This window comes from Ranitomeya imitator, chromosome 8, assembly GCF_032444005.1.
Source record: "Ranitomeya imitator isolate aRanImi1 chromosome 8, aRanImi1.pri, whole genome shotgun sequence".
Classification (NCBI taxonomy): domain Eukaryota; kingdom Metazoa; phylum Chordata; class Amphibia; order Anura; family Dendrobatidae; genus Ranitomeya; species Ranitomeya imitator.
The window spans coordinates 149538513-149563307 of NC_091289.1; the positions used below are offsets into that span (position 1 = coordinate 149538513).

The 24795-nt window shown below is 44.3% G+C and overlaps 1 protein-coding gene across 2 annotated transcripts; it reads left to right on the forward strand.

The window, feature by feature from the left end:
• The first annotated feature begins 151 nt into the window (after nt 1-151).
• Nucleotides 152-24298, forward strand: ZNF326 (zinc finger protein 326). Of its 2 annotated transcripts, none has more exons than XM_069737540.1 (10): nt 152-325; nt 4718-4793; nt 7194-7602; nt 9152-9350; nt 17774-17873; nt 18164-18311; nt 21540-21636; nt 22197-22327; nt 22688-22783; nt 23679-24298. In XM_069737540.1, exons 2-10 carry the CDS (start codon nt 4720-4722, stop codon nt 23853-23855), a joined length of 1431 nt encoding a protein of 476 aa, XP_069593641.1. In that variant the 5' UTR covers nt 152-325; nt 4718-4719; the 3' UTR covers nt 23856-24298. The 2 variants fall into 2 exon arrangements, with proteins under 2 accessions (XP_069593641.1, XP_069593642.1); XM_069737541.1 differs by having other exon boundaries at nt 17774-17861.
• The last annotated feature ends 497 nt before the right edge of the window (nt 24299-24795 follow it).

Below are 24795 nucleotides of genomic sequence, written 5' to 3' on the forward strand. Positions count from 1 at the left end.
GGAGAGTATCTCTAAGGCCCTCGCTGCAGCTCCTCCATTCTAGTCCCACCACTGCCGGGGGCCTCAATCCCCTCTGAATAGTGTTGCAGGGGGCGGAGCACTCCTCCCCCTTCATCCCACGTGATTGATTATTCCGTAACCGGCCAATCGCGTCCCGGGTGCGGTTTCGGTCACGCCCTTCTCTGTTTCAGCCATTTCTGTGGCGCCTAGTAAGCAGCGAGCTCTCATTAGCGTCTTCCCTGCAGTCACCCGGACACGAGGAGGAGACGCCGGACCGACCGAGGACACTTCGCACAGTCACAGTCGTCTTGCTCTACATTCGCAGGTGAGCGGCCCCGCGCTGTCCGCGCCGTTACCTCAGGGTGGAGGCTCCTCTCGGCTAACATGGCGGCCGCCGCCATTGTTCTCATCGTCGCTGCGCTGTGTACGTCTCTGTGTGACCGTGTTGTGTGAGCAGGATGCTGTGAATGACGGTGTGAGACCGGCTCTGACGATGTGTCGCGGGGCCCGGGCCGTGACGAAGCGGCAGTGAGGCCTCGTGCATCCGCGGGGCAGGCGGTGGCTGCTCCCCAAGATGGCGGCGGCCTCACTGCGCGGACGGACGGAGGAGGCCTCGTGTCTGCTCATGTCCGCAGTATGTTCCGCCATTCCTCTCCCCCAGGAGTCGCCGCTCGGCCATTGTCACGCTCCAAGGACAAATCCCCAGACGGGTAGTGAGTGGCGGCAGGAAATGTCCCTTCCCGGCTGCTGTAGTGCGAGCGGCTCTTTGTTCCTCCTGCCTGCACCGCTCCTGTGACTGTAGGATGTGGCTGCCGTCTGCCGGCCTCATTACTGCCCTGAGGGCCTGTGCGCACGGTGCGGATTCGTGGTTCAAGGCTATGTGCACACGTTCAGGAATTCATGCAGAAAATTCCTGTGGAAATCCGTTCATTTCTGCCAGATTTCCGCATGAAATCCGCATGCGTTTTTTGCGCGGTTTTGACGCGTTTCTTTGCGCGGTTTTTTCCGGACATTTCCCAATGCATTAGACAGTGGGAAATCCGCGAAAAAAACGCAAAATTATAGGACAAATTCATTATTTTTCCGCAATTCGTTTTTCATGCGGAAAAACGCACATCGTGTGCACAGAAATTGTGGATTTCATTAAAAATGATAGGATGCTTAATGTAAGCAGATTATTTGCGGTTTTAGGCTATGTGCACACGTTCAGGAATTCATGCAGAAAATTCCTGACAATTCCGGACATTTTCTGCATGAAATCCGCGTGCGTTTTTGCAGCGGTTTTGACGCGTTTTTGCCGCGGTTTTTTCCGGACACTTCCCAATGCATTTTGGAGTGGGAAATCCGCAAAAAAAACGCAAAAAGATAGAGCATGTCCGGATTTTGTGCCTGATGCGTTTTTTTTGCGGAATTAAACGCATCATGTGCACAAAACATGCGGAATTCATTCTAAATGATGGGATGCTTATTGTATGCGTTTTTTTGCGGTTTTATAGCGTTTTTATCGGAAAAAACCGGAACGTGTGAACACAGCCTTATAGCGTTTTTATAGCGCATAAACACTAGAAAACCGCAAATAATCTGCAACGTGTGCACATAGCCTTAAAAGGGTTTCCTAATGCCACCAAAGTGAGTGAGAATGGCGACATCTCGCCCACACGATGCTCCTTTGTGACCTGCAGATTTCATCCATGGACTCATCAGCCACCTCCGGACCCATAACTTTTAATTCTCTTCTAACCCCTGAAGTCATGGTCATCTTCGAAAACGAAGGACGAACATCATCACTCATACTAATAAATGGGGGGAAATCTGCAGCAATAATGTTCTTCCTGTAGAAATTTCTTCCCCAAATGCTAAAATCTCCATTATCCTGAAGATATGGGGTGAAACTGCAGGTCAATAGCTTTATTACCTGCCTGCACTTAACCAAACCTTATTTCCCCCACAGTGCTCAGGTTTCAGGCGCTACATAATGCATGGATAAAAATATTACCTCTCAGTATACAGGGAAGTTGCTGTAACTGTGCCCCTGTCCCGGCCCACAGAGTGAGTGTCCGTCAGGGGTGCGCTAACAGCCAGCACTGGATATACTTAGCAATGACTGAAACCCAAACACTGCAGAAGGGAATAAAGTTCATTTTCTCCCCCCAGTGTTCAGCTATGTTCTGGCATCATCATGCCCAAGAGGCAAATGTCATGGCAAAAAATGCAAGACTAACCAAGCAAAACCTGCTTTGTTTTGCTGCAGAAAAAGCAGAAACATCTTGTGTGAACATGGCCTAAAGCAGTGCTCCTCAACTCCAGTCCTCAAGAGCCACCAACAGGTCAGGTATTCAGGATTTCCTTAGTATTGCACAGGTGATGGAATTCTTGCCTTTCCAGGTAATGCAATTATCACCTGGGCAATGGTAAGGCCACATGCAAATGTTGCTGAAAGTGGTGCGGATTTCCTGCAGAATTAGTGCTGATTTCTCGTGATTTTTGTGCAGATTTCACCTACAGTTTTACACCTGCTGATTCCTATTATGGAGCAGGTGTAAACCGCTGCGGAATCCGCACAAAGAAGTGACATGCTGAGGAATAAACAACGCTATGTTTCCGCGTGGTATTTTCCGCAGCATGCACACTGCGGATTTTGTTTTCCATAGGTTTACATGGTACTGGAAACTCATGGCCAATCTGCTGCGGATACGCAGCAAAATCCACAACATATGCACATACCCTAAGGAAATCCTGAAAACCTGACCTGTTAGTGGCTCTTGAGGACTGGAGTTGGGGAACACTGGTCTAAAGGTACCTTCACACTAAACGATATCGCTAGCGAGCCGTGACGTTGCAGCGTCCTCGCTAGCGATAGCGTTTAGTTTGACACGCAGCAGCGATCAGAATCCTGCTGTGATGTCGGGGCTAGAGGGCCAGACCTTTCTTTGGTCGCTGGCTCTCCCGCTGACATCGCTGAATCGGCGTGTGTGACACCGATTCAGCGATGTCTTCGCTGGTAACCAGGGTAAACATCGGGTTACTAAGCGCAGGGCCGCGCTTAGTAACCCGATGTTTACCCTGGTTACCATCCTAAAAGTAAAAAAAACAAATGCTACATACTTACCTACCGCTGTCTGTCCCCGGCGCTTTGCTTCTCTGCTCTGGCTGTGAGCACAGCGACCGGAAAGCAGAGCGGTGACGTCACCGCTCTGCTTTCCGGCTGCCCGGCGCTCACAGTCAGAGCAGAGAAGCACAGCGCCGGGGACAGACAGCGGTAGGTAAGTATGTAGTGTTTGTTTTTTTTACTTTTAGGAAGGTAACCAGGGTAAACATCGGGTTACTAAGCGCGGCCCTGCGCTTAGTAACCCGATGTTTACCCTGGTTACCGGCATCGTTGGTCGCTGGAGAGCGGTCTGTGTGACAGCTCTCCAGCGACCAAACAGCGACGCTGCAGCGATCCGGATCGTTGTCTGGATCGCTGCAGCGTCGTTTAGTGTGAAGGTACCTTAAAGCATCAGCTAACTTATTATTGCTATAGTGAGAAGGGGCCAGAGATGTTTAATTTTGTATGCCTTTTACAGATCTGCTATTCAGTATTGCAGTTTTCTTCATTTAGACTATTCTTTTATTGTTTTATAAAATTAGGTAACTAAAATAAGTCAAACATATTTGCACCGGCATCTTCCAAGCACTTGTCGTCTTATAAGCTGTGATGGGTCTTCCTTGGCATCTATGTACATAATTGTCTAAGGGTCACTTCCGTCTGTCTGTCCTTCTGTCACGGTTATTCGTTCGCTGATTGGTCTCGGCAGCTGCCTGTAATGGCTGCCGCGACCAATCGGCGACGGTCACAGTCTGATTAGTCACTCCCCTGCACTCACTACCCTGCGCCCGCTCCGTAATCCCGCTCACACAGGGTTAATGACAGCGGTAACGGCCCGCGGTGTAACAGACTCCGTTACCGCTGCTATTAACCCTGTGTGTCCCCCAACTATTAACTATTGATGCTGCCTATGCAGCATCAATAGTAAAAATATGCATGTTAAAAATAATTAAAAAAAACAAAAAACCTGCTATATTCGCCCTCCGCCGCCTTTCTCGCTTCTCGCCACACTCCCGGGACCGCTCCATTGCAAGTGGCAGCTTGAGGTGAGGTCCCGTCCCAGGGCTGGTGTGCGACAAGGACCTGCCGTGACGTCACGGTCATGTGACCGCGACGTCATCATAGGTCCTGCTCACACCAGCCCTGCCACTTGCAATGGAACTCTGCTTCAGGAAAATGGCCGCCGCAATCTCCATCTGCGCACGCGTGGCATCCCGTGGCCATTTTCCTGAAGCCCCGGGAAGCCGAGCCCTCCTGAAGATGGCCGCCGCCAACGCTAATCCGTGGACAGTGCTACAACGCGCCTGCGGAAGGTGAGTATGTGGTTTTTTTTTTTGTTTTGTTTTTTTCACCTGTCATACGTGGCTGGCCAATATACTACATGGCCTGTGCAATATACTACGTGGCTCTGTGCTGTAGCCAATCTACTACGCGGCTGGCCAATCTACTACGCGGCTGGCCAATCTGCTACGCGGCTGGCCAATCTACTACGCGCACATGAATATTCTAGAATACCCGATGCGTTAGAATCAGGCAACCATCAAGTCTTTCCATATTGATCTACTTTAGGCATTGTTTGTGTGCAAGGAAGTTACTGATTTAGGAATTCTACGTACTTAAATCTTTCAGGCATGGAACGGGATTACGGGCATACATCCTATGGCCGTGGCATGGATAACTTTAGTATGGATAATTCTACTGAGAGGTAAGTGGTGGATATTGTGTAGCCCAGGAATATTGAACATTTCATGTTTAACGTTAATTTGCTCATCTTCAGCTGCTTAGAGACAAAACTTGTACCATAAATGACGAGATGAAACCTCAAATAAAAAATTTTCACATACAGGTTAAGAATGTATCAGTAAAAAAGAGCTACAACATCCTAATACTTTGTTTCAATTTCTAGCAAATTCCACCATAGTTTGCACTCAGTGACTGAAATTGCATTGAGTCTAGTTGTCAGAATTTTATGTGCACCATCAAAAACTTCTGCTAGCTTGCAGTAGTGTTTGTAGTTTGTTTAATGTTCTGAGCTAAATGGCCACATACAGAATACTTATCCCTCATTTGAGAACAGAATTGACCGATTTCTAGTCTGTAGATGTATAGCATAGCAGGCTGTTCTCATTCTGACTGCAAAGTAATATTTTGAAAATGGTGAGGAATTAAAACAAAGTATATTAAAGTGTAACTCGTTAACATGAAAACCAGATAGTGTTTTTGCAGGGAAAGCTTTCTCAGTGTTTGCCCATATTTCACTGTTTATTGTCCATAACGTTATCATACTTTACACTTCTAATTTATCCCTTGAATTCCTGGTTTGTATGCATAATAATAATCTAATGGGTCGTCCTACACAGTGATTGACTGACAGATTTCTGTATGCAAGCATATAGAAGAAGCTGACGGCACTCACTATACTGGGGTGCTCGTTCCAGATCCAAGGAACACTCTTGGGAAAAATCCAGCAATCAAAAAATGAATGAACAGTGCCACATCCAGGTGTAGTAGTAGAAAAAAAGACTTTAGTAGAAAAATACTTTATTCCGCCATCGAAGTGCACTCTTCTATGGCAGAATAAAGTTGTTGTTTTTTTTCCCACTACTACACCTGGATGTGGCGCTGTTCGTTCATTTTTTGATAGCTTTCTCCATGCATTCATACAGGGAAGACTGTCAATCAGTGAATGCAACCACACGCTTGACTTGTGCACACACCAGGGATTTTGCTAAATGAAATGCAAGGTTTACTGAAACTTTTACCACAAAAATTGTATATAAATCTAATCAGCTCTTCATCCGCTAAAGCAATACTGTCTTCAGATCAGGTACCATTTTCAACGTGAGAGGTTCTTTTTGATGAGGTTGGCCCACAGTAAAAATCTTCTTTTTAGCTCTGAATTGACTTAATGCAATAGGCATGCCCCCACGGATCTGGAGCAGGTCACTTCGGAGGTTCCAACCAAAGCTGTCTGGCCTCTTTCGAAGGCCTAGGTCCTCCGCAGCTTGTAATTGGCTACAGCAGTCAGGTGACTAGAAGAGCACAGCATTGGAGAAACATCAAATGCAGCTCACTTCTAGTCACACGACTGCTTAAGTGGTGGGACTTCAGATGCAAACACTGCTTCTGGAGTGGCCTGTTCTGCATCCATGGGTGCTCTGGACGGCATGCATGCCTCCCTTCACATTTTAATCAATCCATGCCAAACTGCCATGCGCCCCCCCCCCCCCCCCCCAAAAAAAAAAAAAATAATAATTTTTACATCTGTTGGCCTTGGGCAGATGTTGCACATGATCCCACTTTTAATAGACGTGCACAGTGTAATTTCCAATGTTGAATTAAATTTGATACAAGAAGTTGTGAACTTTTGTTGCCAGATTTCAGTCAATTTTGCAATCCAATTTACCATTCCTGTAAAAAAAAAAATGAGAAGGATAGAATTTTTTATTTTTTTAAAACAAATATTTCTCTAATTGTTGTAACTATGCCCCCAATTTGTGGTGTTCAGATGTCTGGCAGCCTGCTACTTAAAGGATTGGGTTAGAAGGTTTGAATTGCATGTAAAAAGTCCTTTTTAATTATTCTGCATTTTCAGCAACAAATTAGCAATCCTTTGTTTTGTTTGCATTATGGAAAGAAATCTTAATGTGTTGTATTTCTTCAAATGGTTTTATATAGCTAGCAATAGTAAACTTAAATATGATTTCTCTCCTGTTAAGTAAAACTGAGCATTTTATGCTCTGATAGAATGCAAACTAAACTAATATCTGAAACTGTATGCTACTTGTACGCTTTGAAAGCGGCCTACATAAAAGTAACGCAAGCGTTTCAAATCTGAACATTCTGTCAAGATCTAATCTGCTTGGGTTGGGCGTTGATTTACTTTAAAGCAAAACTCCAATCTGTTTGGTCATTTCAATTCTATTGACCATCCAGCATTTGGCAGGTTTGCCTTTATAAGCTATTAACTTTAAGATATTAGGTTAGTTGATGCTCTTATAATATCAAATTTGATGTAAAGTTGATAAATGTCAACTCATGTTTGATGTTTTGTATTTTTCTGGAAAGCTGACCTCTATTTTTCTCCTCACGTCAATTCTTCCAGGTATGGACCTTATGAGTCTTTTGACTCCAGGTCTTCTGTGGGTGGGCGAGATCTGTACAGATCTGGCTATGGTTATAATGAATCCGATCAAGGCTACGGAAATAGTTATGATGATCGATATGAGACCCCATACCGGAGTAGCGTTGACTCTTATGAAACTAGAAACCAGGGCGGGTCTAGCTGGGATCCGTCATTCACACGAGCAAAAGTAAGGACTGGGTTTATGGAGGAGAGAGGAAGAGACAATTACTCTTCCTACGGCGGCTCTTTTTCTTCGCCCTATATGAAGCCTGCAACAGTAGGCTCTCGGGGAAGAGGAATGCCTGCTTATTCCGACGGTGCATTTGGCGGCAGAAGCAATGATGCTTTTGGAGGACCAGCAGCAGGCAGAGGCCGTGGCAGAGGAGGAGTAAGTACAGAATCTTCTCAGATTCTTTTTGATAGTCACTTTGAATTATTTGAAGACCAGAACTTTAAAATGGCAAATTGTCCATAAGCTATTGCATGGACGTTTATGTATTCCCAGTGTGAAAGCTGACTTTTAAAGAAGTAATGCTTTAAAGGTTCAACTGGGAATTTGCCCATATTTGCTAAATTCTTTCCAAGTGAAAGAAATATTTTTCTAAATAGCTTGTTCTGTTTATAAAGAAATATAGTCTTCTTTAGCCTTATTAAAGCAATAACTGAAAAAAAAAAAATTACAAAAGGTTACAAGAAGACCTTTTTGAAGTTCTGAGTAGGTTAAAGGTGCAATGTATTATAGTAAAATGTTTCATCATAATTTTCAGTGTTCAGTATAAGGGAAAAAATCAGGCGGCCATGTAAATTGGATGGTGATCAGAACATAATACTCGGACTGGTCGGCAGCTCTCCCAACCTGAGCGGGACATATGCAGTTGTCACACTCAGGTCGGAAGAGCAGCCGGCCAGCCCGTGCACTGTGTTCTGATCTGGTCCGATTAATACGGCTGTCTGACTCTTCCCTTAATGGTTGTCATGTTTGTATAGCTTCTTCTCCCTACTCTAAACTTTGTTCTTTAACTCTTGCATCTTGCCTCTAGAGCATAGGATTAAATCTGTAATGAAAATCACAAGAATCTGACATGGTTAGACTTCTTTTGGTTGTTACAAAAAGCCCCATAGGAAAACCATAAGACTGCGGTTACTCACTTTTTATGGCTTTAAAGTGACACTAAGTCATGTTGGAGCCCTTCCCTAAGAGGCAACATGTGAGCGTTCATTCCCGTAGGGAGTTGACCATGGCATGACTTCTCGCATATTGTCTAATTCATATTGGGCTTAATTCACTCACATGTTCAGGAATTTCAGTTTTCTTCCTTTTCAAATAGGTGGAAAAACAGAATTCAACCATGGATCTGTCACATGATAGACTTCCAATGGTACTCCAGTGGACTTGTGTGGTCTATTGGCTTTTCTGTCATGGTAACCCTGATATTACCATGAAACTATAAAGCGCAGCATTCTGTGCTATTTTCCCCTCAATGCAGCCATAGACTACCTTAGTTATATGTAACTCCTCCATTATCTATGGTAACTTCTCCTTTACAAATACTCAACTTAATGTAAATTCACACAATCCTGCCACAATAAAGGGCCTAGGGTGTTCCACCCTTTTGCCCCAAGGGAATTTTTTAGCTTTCAGTAAATATTATTTCTTCCTTCATGTAATTTTTTAAAATGCATTGCACCTTTAATAAGAATTTGATAAACTTGTAATGTGTAAGTTTTCTTTGTGTTATTTTGGGGAGGGGGAGAGCATGTGTTTTTTTTTTTTTTTTGTTTTTTTTAATCTACAATTTTTACTACTATTTTTCCGTAGCTCTTTACAGATCAATGTGGTTCTGTATATTACTAGTGCCACTTGGTTTGGAAAGGGAAAATTTTTAATACTGCTTTTTATTCTTAGTAGGCTAACTTGTTTTTTACACTAATTTTAGCAACTTGGCCGTGGCATGCGTAGACCTGGTATGTTGGAATTCCCTAAGTACCAGCCTATGGCGGCTGGTGGCATGGTCCGAGGAATTAAGAGAAAGCTAGGCCAACCACCTCCTTTCAAGCAACCTGGAACTTTTGGCAAAAAACCAAAGCTGACAAAAGTTGGAGGAAACCAAAATGTAAAAAGTACCCCAGCACCAGGTAATATTTACTGCAACATATTCCATATAGTAATAAGCGCAAAACTGCAAATGTGAATTGTTTATGGGTTGGTTATGGATTCAGTTTGCAGCAATAATCTGTTATGGCTATGCAGTGCAGTCCTCAGCAAAATAGGCATTTCTTGCACGTAGATTTTATTTTGGATGTTTCCTTCAATGAGGATTTTACCCAGCTCATTGATATCTGTGCTGAAAATCTGAAGCATAAATTTACACGCTATGGTTGTTGGATGTCTGTAAAGCTGTGTGCACATGTTTAGGAATTTTCGCGTGTTTTTTGTTTTTCTTTTGCTTTAAAAACGTGATAAAACCGTGAAAAAAAACTAAGCATCCTGTTATTAGAATGTATTCCGCATTTTTTGTGCACATGCTGCGTTTTTTTCCACAGCGGAATCGCATTTCGGAAAAAACCGCAGCATGTTCGCGGTGATTCCGCACGCATAGAAATGCATTGATCCGCTTACTTCCCGCATGGGGCTATGCCCACCATGCGGGAAGTAAGCGGATCATTTGCGGTTGGTACCCAGGGTGGAGGAGAGGACTCTCCTCCAGACCCTGGGAACCATATAATTGTTAAAAAATAAAATAAAAAATAGTGCTATTCTCCCCTTCCAGCATCCCGTGCAGCTTTCCTGCTCTCTTCGCGACGCTCCCATTCCCAATAATGCTTTGCGAAAATGAGCTGTGATGACGTGCGGTCTCGTGAGACCACTACGTCATTTGGGGTCATGCCGCAAAGCATTACTGGGACAGGAGCATCGCGAGGAGCTGGAAAGGCTGTCGGACGGAAGGTGAGAATATCATGATTTATTTATTTATTTTTTTCCAGGACGTCCCCCTGACAGCACACTGGAGGACGTCCCCTTCTCCTTGCAGGGACAGGAAAAAACACACGAGAGGTTAAAAGGTCCCACTCCTCCCCCTTTCCTTCAGTGTTTTTTCCTGTCCCTGCATGGAGGGAGCAAGCACGCGTGCAAGAGGCTTAATGGAAGGCTCAGGGGGATCGTGCGGCTGGTCCAATATCCTTCCCCCCCGTCCAGCGGCCCATGGCAGAAACTTCCCGGTGGGGAGTCCCTCTGCCACAGAGACCAGTCGAGCGGACGGGCTCCTGGGTAGAGCCTCCCCCCCCCCCCCCCCCATCCTGGTGGGGGGCTCTGGGCTCAGGTGCCAGAAGAGGCGCCGGAATGAGATGCTCCACACTGGATCACAGAGGACTCGGTATAGTGCGACACTTCTGGTGACGTCTGTGGGGAATAGCCATCGTCACTTCTGGTGACGTCAGCGGAGGCCCAGCGTGCGTTCCACATTGTGGAATGCGGAAGTAAAGGGGAGAATAGCTGGAGTCACTTCCGGTGACGTCGGCGGTGTATCTGGGCTGGTTTACACAGCGTGGAGGAACGGCAGGCGCCAGATTTGATTTAATCAGTCTGGCTGCCTAAGTGTCTACTGGTGCAGTACCTGCATTTCAGACGATCGGAGGCTGATTTATCACAAGATCCACAGGATCGTGTCAGGATGCCTGAAACAAAGGATGATGTTGAAGTCAGAAGTGAGGCTGTTGGGGTAATGCGCATAGCGCAAATACACCTCAGCGCACACATAGACACCGAGCCCAGTCCCTATTGTATTATTAGGACAAAGATCCCCCTCAAACACTCCTCAACGGCAAAAAAGCCAGGCAAGGCCTCGGCAAAATCTAGCCGTTGCTCCATGTGCCATGTAAAGCTTCCAGAGGCGTACAAAAAAGCACTCTGCAGCGTCTGTATTTCTAAAGTTGTAAGAGAAGAGCAGCCAACATTCTTATCTGAAATGAGGAGTTTAATCAGGGAAGAAGTACAGGCTTCCCTGGCTACCATATCAGAACGGCACAGCTATAGTCCAGGCCCGAGCCGTAAGAGGCCCAGATGGGATCCAGAGCAGGATGACATGGATAAATCATGAAATGAAGATTCAGACTTCAGAAGCTCTGATCAGGAAGAGGGAGAACTTCCAGGGGAAGAACAAGATCAGGGAAGGAAATACCTCTTCCCGGTAGAAGACACGGAAGATTTAGTACAAGCAGTGAGGAATACTATGCAATTGAAGGAAGAGCCGCCGCGTCCAAAATCCAGACAGGATCTGATGTTCGGAGGATTAACATCTCAGAAGCAGACGGTGTTCCCTGTAAGCGAACATATCCGGATGATGATACTGCAAGAATGAAAAGAAGCAGAGCGTAGACTAGTGATGTCCCGTGAATTTAAGGGTCGTCTACCATTTGATCCGGAGGATGTCAAGACGTGGGAAGAAATCCCTAAGGTCGATGTTCCTGTAGCTAAAGTTATTAAAAAGACTTCTATTCCCTTTGAGGATTCATCAAGCCTCAGGGATGCTATGAACCGCAAGGCAGAAATTCTCCTACGTCGTGCTTGGGAGACGTCAGCAGCCCTGATCCGGGCAAATATTGCGGCAAGGTCCATGTTCATATGGATGGGGCAGTTAGAGGAACACTTGATTAATAAAACCCCACGGGCGGAAATAATTTCTTCCCTTCCCATTATAAAATCAGCTACAGCTTTCATGGCTGATACTTCAGCCGAATCTGTGAGATTTGCGGCGAGAAATAGCTCTTTATCAAATGCAACCCGTAGAGCCATATGGCTTAAATCCTGGTCGGGAGATAACTCCTCTAAAAATAAGTTGTGTGCCATTCCCTTTGCAGGATCCCGGGTATTTGGACAGGCGTTAGATGATATCTTGGAGGTTGCGTCGGATAATAAGAAGGGATTCCCTGAGGATAAACCCCAAAGGTTTCAGCCTTTTCGGAGAAGGCCGCCACCCCGTAAACAACCCGAATACAGAGAACAGTGGAGATCCAATAGAGCAGGGGTCCCCAACTCCAGTCCTCAAGGCCCACCAACATGTCATGTTTTCAGAATTTCCTTAGTCTTGCCCAGGTAATAATTGCATCACCTGTGCAATGCAAAGGAAATCCTGAAAACATGACCTGTTGGTGGGCCTTGAGGACTGGAGTTGGGGACCCCTGCAATAGAGGGTCCTATAAAGGCTCCTATACTCAAAGCAGAAGGGGAAAAAATTCCCTTTTTGGATCAAGCGCTAGACCTAGGAGGCAATGACGCCATAGGCATAGGGGGCAGACTCAGGTTTTTCCTTAACAACTGGGGTCAGATCACACAAAACAAGTTTCTTAAACATAATATCCAAAGGCTACAAAATAGAACTAGTATCCCCGGCACCCCAAAGATATATCTTACCGACGTCGGTGGCTGCCGATTCTCCCAATGCTCTGACCTTCAGGAACTTTTCAGTTCCCAGGTCATAGTTGGGGTTCCCGCATCAAAAATAGGCAGGGGTCACTACTCTTCCCTATTCTCAATCCCGAAACCATCAGAGGAAAGTCGCACCATCATAAATCTAAAACCATTAAATGCTTGGGTCAAATACAAACGGTTCAAGATGGAATCCATAAGATCAACCATCTATCTCATAGACAAAAACTCAGTAATGTGCACTCTCGACCTGAAGAGTGCGTATTATCAGGTTCCAATTCATCCAATCTCTCAGGAACTTCTGAGGTTCGCGGTATATTTATCGGATCAGACCTGCCACCTCCAGTTTCAATGTCTCCCATTTGGTTTTGGTTTGGCTTCAGCCCCAAGGATATTCACGAAGCTGATCGCAGAAGTTGTTGCATACCTAAGAAGCCAAGGAATTACAATAATTCCTTATTTGGACAATTTTCTCCTGGTGGCTCGATCAGAAAGTACCCTACTCCTACAGAGATCGAACCATAACGGTGCTAGAACATCTGGGATGGGTTGTAAATCAGGAAAAATCTTGTCTAAAACCAGAATCTCGGAAGGTATTCTTGGGAGTGCTTCTGGATTCAACTTGCAGAGAGTCCTTTCTACCAAAAGAAAGACAAAAGTCTTAGAAACATGATCATACAGTTTATGCGTTTCCTCCATTGGCACTCATTCCGTTGGTGCTCAGGAAAATTCAGGAAGACCAAGCAACAGTCCTGATGATTGTACCATTCTGGCCGAAAAGAAGCTGGTTTCCGCTGCTGGGAGCCATGACAAGAGAACCCAATCAAACGTCCTCCATGGAAGAACATTATTTATCAAGGTCCGGTCTTAAGGTACCGTCACATTTAGCGACGCTGCAGCGATCTAGACAACGATCCCGATCGCTGCAGCGTCGCTGTTTGGTCGCTGGAGAGCTGTCACACAGACAGCTCTCCAGCGACCAACGATGCTGGTCCCCTGGTAACCAGGGTAAACATCGAGTTACTAAGCGCAGGGCCGCGCTTAGTAACCCGATGTTTACCCTGGTTACCAGCATAAAAGTAAAAAAAAAACACTACATACTTACATTCCGCTGTCTGTCCCCCGGCGCTGTGCTTCTCTGCACTGTGTAAGCGCTGGCCAGAAAGCAGAGCACAGCGGTGACGATGTCTGCAGGAGGTCCAGCGACGAAATAAAGTTCTGGACTTTCTGCACCGACCAACGATGGCACAGCAGGATCCTGATCGCTGCTGCGTGTCAAACTGAACAATATCGCTAGCCAGGACGCTGCAACGTCACAGATCGCTAGCGATATCGTTCAGTGTGAAGGTACCTTTACACCAAGACCCAGAAAAGCTACACCTTTCAGCTTGGATCCTGAAAGGGACATGTTGAAGGCTCGGGGTTTATCAGATGGAGTCATTTCAACTATCCAAGCAAGTAGAAAGCCGGTAACTTCGGCAATTTACTACAAGATCTGGAAGAGATTTTGTATAGAAGGTGGTGGATCTACCGTGATGCCGGATGTTCCCAGAGTGCTGGACTTTCTGCAATCTGGATTCAGCATGGGATTTAAGGTACCTTCACACTGAACGATATCGCTAGCGATCCGTGACGTTGCAGCGTCCTGGCTAGCGATATCGTTCAGTTTGACAGGCAGCAGCGATCAGGATCCTGCTGTGATGTCGTTGGTCGCTGCAGAAAGTCCAGAACTTTATTTCGTCGCTGGACTTCCTGCAGACATCGCTGAATCGGCGTGTGTGACGCCGATTCAGCGATGTCTTCGCTGGTAACCAGGGTAAACATCGGGTTACTAAGCGCAGGGCCGCGCTTAGGCTACGTTCACATTAGCGTTTTGCGTGTTTGCGTCGGGCGACGCAGCGGCAACGCATGCGTCATGCGCCCCTATATTTAGCATAGGGGACGCATGGACATACGTTGTGCTGCGTTGTGCGACGCATGCGTTTTTTTTTGCCGCAAGCGTCGGACGCAGAAAACGCAACAAGTTGCATTTTTCTTGCGTCCAAATTTCGGCAAAAAACGACGCATGCGTCGCAAAACGCAGCGTTTTTGCGTGCGTTTTGGTGCATCTTTATTTGTGTTGTGCGTCGCCGACGCAGCGGCGCACAACGCAAATGTGAACGTAGCCTTAGTAACCCGATGTTTACCCTGGTTACCAGCATAAAAGTAAAAAAAACAAACACTACATACTTGCCTTCCGCTGTCTGTCCCCGGCGCTGTGCTTCTCTGCACTGGCTGTGAGCGCCGGCCAGCCGGAAAGCACAGCGGTGACGTCACTGCTCTGCTTTCCGGCCGCTGTGCTCAGTCAGTGCAGGAAATCACAGCGCCGGGGACAGACAGCGGAAGGCAAGTATGTAGTGTTTGTTTTTTTTACTTTTACGCTGGTAACCAGGTTAAACATCGGGTTACTAAGCGCGGCCCTGAGCTTAGTAACCAGATGTTTACCCTGGTTACCGGCATCGTTGGTCGCTGGAGAGCTGTCTGTGTGACAGCTCTCCAGCGACCAAACAGCGACGCTGCAGCGATCGACATCGTTGTCGGTATCGCTGCTGCGTCGCTGAGTGTGAAGGTACCTTAAGGCCTAGTACCCTTAAGGTACAAATTTCGGCACTCAGCATTTTCCTACACTATCCTTTAGCTTCACACCTATGGATAATTAGGTTTGTTAAAGCCATACAGAGATTGCGTCACACCTTTAGACAATTAGTTCCCTCTTGGGACTTGAATTTAGTCCTCAGGGCTCTATGTAAGGATCCTTTTGCCTTAGGAGAAAATATGCCTATCCCAGTCCGTACCTAGAAAACCGCATTTCTTGTAGCAATTACGACGGCTAAGAGAGTTGGAGAAATGCAGTCTTTATCTATTAGGGATCCCTACCTTCAGGTTCACGATCACATAATTTTAAATTAGACCCATCATTTATCCCTAAGATAGCTTCAATACAAAACCGAAACCAAGAGATAATCTTACCATCTTTCTGTGAAAACCCCTCAAATGCAAAGGAACAATCATTACACTCCCTTGATGTCAGACAAGCAGTGTTAGTCTATCTAGAGGCCACTAAATCCTGGAGAAGGGACCCTAACCTATTCATCTTGTTTGGGGGTAAAAATAGGGGCAAAAAAGCTTCTAAAGCTTCCATAGCTAGATGGATTACAACGGTAATTTCAAAAGCCTATGCATCAGAAGGGGTAGATTGTCCAGAGGGAATTAAAGCTCATTCTACTAGGGCTATCTCCGCATCATGGGCTGAACGAGCGGGTGCGACGCTAGAACAAATATGTAGGGCCGCAACCTGGGCCAGAGTAAATACATTCTGTAAACATTACAAACTTGATGTATTAGCAACCCAGTATTAGCAACATTCTATCTTTTTACTATTGATGCTGCATAGGCAGCATAATAGTAAAACGTTGGTCACACTTGTCAAACACTGCTTGACAAGTATGATCAACCTGTCAGTTTTCAAAGCAATGCTACAGATCGCCTGGAAAACGCTAGCACTCTGCAAGCTAATTACGCTTGCAAAATGTTAGTGTTAGCGGGAATACGCATGCTAATTCCGCATGCGATATACCCGTGGCAGGAGTTGCGGAATTGCCGTTGAAATTTCCGCGGCAATTCTGCAACGTGTGCACTTACGCTGGTTTCACATTTGCGTTTTTTGCCGCTGCGTTTTAGCGCAAAAAAGGTGTTTTTTTTCCTTAACATTTACTTAACATTAAAAACGCATGTGTTTTTTTTTTTTTGCATGCGTTTTGCCGCCGCATGCATCTTTTCTATGCATGCGTTTTGTTGCAGAAATGCAACATGTAGTAATTTCTAGCGGCGTTTTTTTTTTTTTGGCCGCAAAAAAATGCATGCTTTTTTTTGCGGTAAAAAAACGTATTGCTGTCTATATAAACGCATGCGTTTTTAAAAAGCACATGCGTTTGCATGCGTTTTTAAACGCATGCTTTTTAATAGAAAAACACAATACACAGATAAGCCAACCCCTAACCCTAACACTTAAAATCCCTAGGGTTACTAGGGATCCTAACCCTAGGGATCCTAAACCTAACCCTTAGGATCCCTAGAGTTACTAGGGATCCTAAACCTAATCCTAGGGATCCTAAACCTAACCCTTAGGACCCCTAGGGTTACTAGGGATCCTAACCCTAGGGATCCTAAACCTAACCCTTAGGATCCCTAGGGTTACTAGGGATCCTAAACCTAACCCTAGGGATCCTAAACCTAACCCTTAAAATCCCTAGGGTTATTGGGGATCCTAACCCTTAGGATCCCTAGGGTTACTAGGGATCCTAACCCTAAGGGTTAGGATCTCTTAGGGTTAGGATCGGTTAGGATCCCTTAGGGTTAGGATCCCTTAGGGTTAGGATCCCTTAGGGTTAGGATCCCTTAGGGTTAGGATCCCTTAGGGTTAGGATCCCTTAGGGTTAGGATCCCTTAGGGTTAGGATCCCTTAGGGTTACTAGAGATCCTAACCCTAGCTATTTTAGTTTATAGTGGGTTTTCTTGTTGATTTTGATGATTGGCAGCTGTCACACACTTCTCATCATGCGTTTCAAAAACGCAGGAAAAAACGCATGTAGACACGTCAAAACGCCGCGTTTGATTAAAACATGCAAAAACGCACGCTTCTAAAAAAAGCGTTTACATGCCTTTTTTCACCAAATGCGTTTGCTTTTAAAACGCTGCGTTTTTAAACGCAAATGTGAAACCAGCCTTAGCCTAAGTTTGTTTTTGTTTTTTTGTGTTTTTTTTGTTTTCTTATTTGAACGATTCCATAAGACATTTTTGATTGAGGTTTGTATTTACATTGAAATAGTAGTCACTCTTCAGCCTTGCATATTTTGGCTCATGTAGAGCAAGGGAATGTATGATTTGGGACATTCTGATACAAAATCGTTTGTCTGAGCAATATCTGCAGTGGTTTTAATCTTCCAGTTGTTGGAAAGGTCTTACCAGGGAAATTACTTATTACTGACTGACAAGTGGATGAGTAGTTCTATTTGACAGTTTTAATTTCTCTGAATATTAATAGTAGTGTGCTATAGTGCACATTTATTTATTTATTTTTCATTCCATCTTTCAGAGCCAGTTGATGCAGAAGAGGAAGAAAAGCGCCGCACAGAGGCAAGAAGAGAGAAACAGAGGCGCAGAAGAGAGAAGAATAGTGAGAAGTACGGGGATGGGTATTTATCTGCTTTTACTATTTTGCCATGTTATTTTTATAATTGAGAACTGAGGATAGTTCTTGATCAGACCGTGCTGGCTAAACTCCTAAAAAACCCCATTTAGGAGAGCTAGCCTAAACACTAAACGCACTATTTTGCAATGTTTCAAATTGTTTTACACTGGATTAATGGCATAAACCGAAGGGTTGGCCCATAGATGTATTTATGCATGCATTTTTTTTATATTCATTGATCTGCTCTTTTATCATTACATAAGGTAACAAATACTTAAAACCCACTATTTTCAGAATGGCCTTCACATGCTCCTTCTGCAAGTTCAGATCTTTTGATGAAAAGGGTATTGAAGAACACTTGGAAAGTCAAGCTCATCAAGACATGTTGGATCATATTCAAAAACAAACCAAATTTGACAAACCAGTCATGGAGTTCTTGCATGTAAGTACAATATAAAGTCCTGTTATATACTTTATTAGAAAATTGCCGTATATACTCGAGTATAAGCCGACCCCCTAATTTTGCCACAAAAAACTGGGAAAACTTAATGACTTGAGTATAAGCCTATGGTGGAAAATGCAGCAGCTACCGGTAAATTTCAAAAGTAAAAATAGATTCCAATAAAAGTAAAATTAATTGAGACATCAGTAGGTTAAGTGTTTTTGAATATCCATATTGAATCAGGAGCCTCATATAATGCTCCATAAAGTTTGATGGGCCCCGTTAGATGCTCCATATTAAAATATGCCCCATATAATCCTGCATAAAGGGTAATAAGGGCCCCATAAGATGCTCCATAGAGATATTTGCCCTATATAGTGCTGCACAAGCGTTATGGCCCCATAAGATGCTCCGTACAGCCACTTGCCCCATATAGTGCTGCACAAGTGTTATGGCCCCATAAGATGCTCCGTACAGCCACTTGCCCCATATAGTGCTGCACAAGTGTTATGGCCCCATAAGATGCTCCGTATAGTCACTTGCGTTTTTATAGAAAAAAATCAAAACACACTGATAAGCCCCCCCCCCCACCATAAAGGTTATAAAGGGATCCTAACCCTAACCCTAGGGATCCTAACCCTAATGGGATCATAACCCTAACCGTAACCCTAGGGATCCTAACCCTAAGGGTTAGGGTTTAGGATCCCTTAGGGGCAGGATCCCTTAGGGGCAGGATCAGGATCCCTTAGGGTTAGGATCCCTTAGGGTAGGGTTAGGATCCCTAGCGTTACTAGGGATCCTAACCCTAGCTATTTCTGTTTATAGTGGGTTTTCTTGTTGATTTTGATGATTGGCAACTGTCACACACTTCTCATCATGCGTTTAAAAAACGCAAACGCATGAAAAAACGCGTCAAAACGCCACGTTTGTATTAAAACATGCAATAACACATGCGTCAAAAACGCAGCGTTTACATGCGTTTTTTCACCAAATGCGTTTGCGTTTAAAACGCTGCATTTTTAAACGCATATGTGAAACCAGCCTAAGATGCTCCATATAGTCACTTGCCCCATATGCTTTTGCCGCCATAAAAAAAAAATCACATACTCTCCTCTCTTCGCTCAGGACCCCCGGCACTGGCAATATTTACCTGCTCCTCGTGCGGCTCCGTCTTCGGGAATGATGTTCAGCAGAGGGCGCGCACTGACTACGTCACCGCGCCCTCTGACCTGAGCGTCACAGCCAGAGGACGCTGAAGACTGAGCCGCACTGGAACGAGGAGAGGTAAATATCGCGCAGCTCTGCGCTCCCCCTCCCCGTATACTCGCCTACTGCTGGCGCTGCGTCCCTGCTTCTTCCACCGCAGCATCTTCTTTTTGTACTGAGCGGTCACACTTACCGCTCATTACAGAAATGAATATGCGGCTCCACCTCTATGGGAGGTGGAGCCGCATATTCATTTCTGTAATGAGCGGTACCATGTGACCACTCGGTGCAGGAAGAATCTGCAGCGCTGGAAGAAGCAAAGACGTCCAGGGACCGTGCCGGGAGTAGGTAAGTATAATTACACTGCCCCCCTCCCCTGCCGACCCCCGGGTATGACTCGAGTATAAGCCGAGAGGGGGACTTTCAGCCCCAAAAAATGGGCTGAAAATCTTGGCTTATACTCGAGTATATACGGTTAGTGACACTGGCTCCCTGGCTTTAAACTATTCATACAACGGTAACGTCTATAGTTGGCTTTAGTTTGTCTGCCTTATCTATAGAATAATATTCAGAATTGAGTCCTCAGTGGTTGATACCTTTTTAATGGCTAACTGAAAAGATGGTAACAAATTGCAGGCTTTCGAGACTACTCAGGCCTCTTCATCAGGCATAGAAATATTATTCTATTTACTGACTAACACAATACAAAGGTATATATCTTTCCTGCCTTATCTATAGGAACATCTCTTGAGATAATGCTTACCGTATTTTTCGGATTATAAGACCCACTTTTGTTCCTCAAAATTTTGGGGGGAAATTGGGGGTGCATCTTATAATCCAAATCTGTGTGCTGTAGGGGAGGCGGCTCTGAAGTGGTGTCAGGGAACTGAAGTGGGCTGGCTGCAGAGACTGCAGGAGGTCCTGTGCTCCCGCTCATTAGCCTCATACATATTCACTGCACCCTCTGTCCATCACCTCAGTGTTGAAGCCGCCATGAGTTGGTGGGGAGCATTGCATATGCCTGCACTCACCCCAATCATGAATATGGCCCCACCCCCCGGTCACTCTGTGAAACCCCACCGCTGGCACACACATGGGGCCCCCCCAGTCACTACATGGCCCCCCTGCAGGCACGCACATGATAAAATCACAAACACTTAACTCAACCTTCTGATGATGGCTCCGTGCTCCCAGTTCTCCCGTGGCTCTTCCTGTGTCTGTGCTGACATCCGAAGTCATCACTGTGTCACATGATCTGATGCCTGGGAAACAAAGTGCAACCGAGGAGCTGGGAGCACGGAGCCATCATCGGAAGGTGAGTTGTTTGTTTTATCATGTATGTGCCAGCAGGGGGGCATATAGTGACTGGTGGGGGCCATGTGAGTGCCAGCAGCGGGGCATATAGAGAGGGGGGCCATGTGCGTGCCAGCAGGGGGGCTTATAGTGACGGAGGGCCATATCCAGGATGAAATGGGGGGGCAAGTGTGCCAGCAGCACAGGGGGAGGGCAGGTGTTCCAGGATGGGGGTTATATAGATACCAGGATGAGGGATATATGATTTGTAAGACGGACACTGGCATTGTAAGACAGACCCCTATTTAACATAGAAAAATTTTTCTTCACCAATTTTGGGGGTGCGTCTTATAAAGCGAAAAAAAAGTGGTAATGGCTAAAGAGTCTCAAGGCAAAACTGATGTACCCCATAACTTGTAGTTCTTACACTAGGTATAGCACATGGCAGTGTAAACCAGATACATAATACTCCAACATCCTTACTACAGCCTTAAGATCCACATATGGAGCACAACAAGGCTAATGGTTTTGCTTGGAGTGTTTTTTTTTTTTGTTTGTTTTTTGTACTTTGTGACGTAGTCCCTTTCACATCAGTGATTAACTTTACTGCACAGTGACTCGAAGAAAACTTGCTATAGTAATCTGTAAAGTAGTGGCATGCTGAAAATCCGTCGACATCTGGTAGTACAAGGTCATGGGAGTTTTACAATTTATTTTTTATGCACTTAGGAATGCATCGTAAACAAATTCAAGAAAACTGCAGCACGTAAAGCACAATCTTTCCAAAATGAAACTGTAAAAGCTCCAGAGAAGGAGATCATGGAAGGTAAAGCTCCTAATTTTTGGTTATGACCCTCAATGTTTAATTCTGCTTTGGTTGGCTGGCTTGAAGCAAGCTTGTAACTTTTTCTCTTTATCGAAATTAAGTTTTATAATTAAGACTCTTAAATCGCGTAGTTCTTGCAGGCTTGATTTGGGTAATGGTATGGTGCTAAAATCCAATCTGATACTGTTGAGGGAAACTAGTCACAAAGAAACAGTAGGGTGTTCAGTCACTAGTTCTTCTCAAATCAATGTTGCCCAACGATTTTACTTTTCAATCTATTGGGTGAGCTTTTGATTCTTGCGCTGCCAGCACTACTTTGTTAGGCTGCCGTCACACTATCAGTATTTTGTCAGTATTTTACATCAGTATTTGTAAGCCAAAACCAGGAGTGGAACAATTAGAGTAAAAGTATAATAGAAACATATGCTCCACTTCTGCATTTATCACCCAGTCCTGGTTTTGGCTTACAAATACTGATGTAAAATACTGACCAAATACTGTTAGTGTGAAGGCAGCCTTAGAAGGTAATTAGTCTGATTAAACCATGCATTTTCTTTTAGGAGTTGCTCCTGATGATCACATGATGAAGGTGGAAACTGTGCACTGCAGTGCTTGTAGTGTGTATGTCCCTGCGCTGCATAGCTCTGTCCAGCTGCACCTCAAGTCTCCTGATCATTCCAAGAGTAAACTGGTAAGAATGTACATCTTGTCTGGCTGGTTCCTGTAACTGTCAGCTGGTACAAATCTGTTATGCTGGAAAACCCCTGTCCCCATCTTACAGAACCACTGAGTGAAAATAAAGGTCTGCCGCTGACTCTGATTGCATTTATCTAGTTGTCAATTGATTTGAATGGGAGCCATGTAGTAAACCCTTCTGCAGTGGCCAAATGCAGTTAGTTTCTTTGAATCACCTAGCAATAATGGCCCATTGCTTCCGCAGCCTCTTTTCGGGAAGGGTTGTTCATTTGTTACAACACTGTAATTATTCACATATCTGTGAATGGTCAGTGGCAAAAAAAAACACATGAAAATTTAATTTTTTTTTCTTCAGGCCTATAAAGATCAAATAAAAAGAGAGAGCATTTTGACAGCTACAAGCATCTTGAATAATCCACTTGTAAAGGCAAGATATGAACTGTATTTGAAGGTAAGGTAACTCTATAGGACACTTGAGTGTTTTGTATGTATATTCTAATACCGAGTTAATGGATTCCTCTTGTGAGCCTGGTGACTTCATTTGTGCATAAATACTCTTAAGTAACTTTACTTGTGACTAATCATTTTTTTTTTCTTCTACTGGTGGAGGGATGGGTGGGCTACTCCTTCTTGAAGCAACATTTGCTTTGATTTATAGTCCTACTTTTTAAATGAATAAGCAGATGTATAAATTACTTTGTCTACTAGTCTATGGTGACTAACACATTTAAAGAAAACATTAAGGTACCGGTGTTTAGTCCTGCTGCAAACAGGTGATTTAAAGGAGTTGTTGCTTCTTGCTTATCAACTGGAGAGGTGATAAATGCCAAATAAGTGAAGGCCAAAATCTGCAACCTCAAATGATTGCCGTGGCGTTGCTGTTCGTGGTGAGCCGGTGTGCTTGGATAAGTTATCCATGCACGCTCATCCTAGTCGATTATTTTCGTCGTGCTCGAGTTGCCACAGCTGCATGTCCCGCAGCTGTTTGACAGCCACAACACATGCCTAACACAAAATTTCCTAACACAAAAAGGATTGCCTAACACAAAAAAGTACTTGGGTAGGACACAAGCGTGCTCTGATAATACCTTATCTGAGCATGCTCGCTCATTATTAATCGCTGTCTCGATGGTGTCAGACTACGGCTTAAAGGAATTAAACAGTGGTGGGCATTTGCCCTGCTGCTCCAAACTCTTGTCATGTCCATGTGATTGGGATGGACCAGGTTCCCCATTGGGGCAATATGCTGCGGAGTTGGCTTGCTAAAATCTAGCATTTCTCACCCATCCACTGGACCTCCACTTATCAAACCCTTCTGCTAATATTCTCAAAATACTTTTTTCTAGGGTGAAAATCCATTTGAGGCTCAGACTGGAGAAGGTACTGGAGATAATACAGCCGAGGCTGTTGGTGAAGATGCAGCTGAATGTGGCCAATCCGAGGATGTCGAAGCTAATGCAAATGACGTCACCTCTGCATCGGAAGATTTCACCGCAGATCTGGCATCTGTTGAAGAAAACTAGTCATGATACTTAAAAGCAAATTTGATCTCTCCTTTTTTTTTTTTAACTGTTCTGCCATCCTATTTTAAACCTTGGCTTTGTGGACAATTAATTTACAGTAATACATGCAAAAATATAATTTTTTTTATCCATCATAATGCCGCATATTTGTAGAATGAGTTTAATTTCCCTTTGCATTTTTTTAAACTGTTTATCCTATGTTTATCGATCAGGAACCATCCTGATGTTTAACATGTCAGTTTTATTTTCAGTCTTGTATTCTCGGTTGTAATTTTATCCTAAAGATGCTGTGAAGTCTTGGAATGTATTTGTGCCATGTTGGACAGTTAGTGTTTATATTGTTTGTGACACCAAAATATTGTGGCATTGTAACTTTTTTTTTTTTTTGGTTTGCTACTTAGATCCCTGTGTCTCAGATAACTAAATAAATCTTATAAACTGTTCACTAGATTTAAGGCTTTCATAGTAAAAAAAAAAAAAAAAAATGTAACACCTGCATATTCTGTTTGATTTGGGACAAGTACCTGCTATAAAAATCAAAGGACTTTTATGTAAATAAAGTTACATTTTATAATGGAACTTTGCAGTTTGCTGACATATATTGCGTTTCAATTCCTCACTGTATTTTCAAATATTTGCATTTAGTGGATTGAAACCGTTTACATCCTTAAGAGCAGAACTCATACAGGCCTATATCTGCTGTCATCAGATAAATGTATTTTATGTGGCCAGTGATGAGCGAAATTTACTACAAAAATCCCCCTCCCACCTCTCCTTTTCATAATAGCTTGAGACAATGTTGAAAGGGAATCTTGTCAGTAGGATCAACCATTCTAAGCAGTCTGTATGAACATGCAGGTCATAGGAAGCTAAATATAATGATGCCTTGAGATCTGTGGATCTGATGTCTTATTCAAGATAAATCTGTATTTCTTGTATG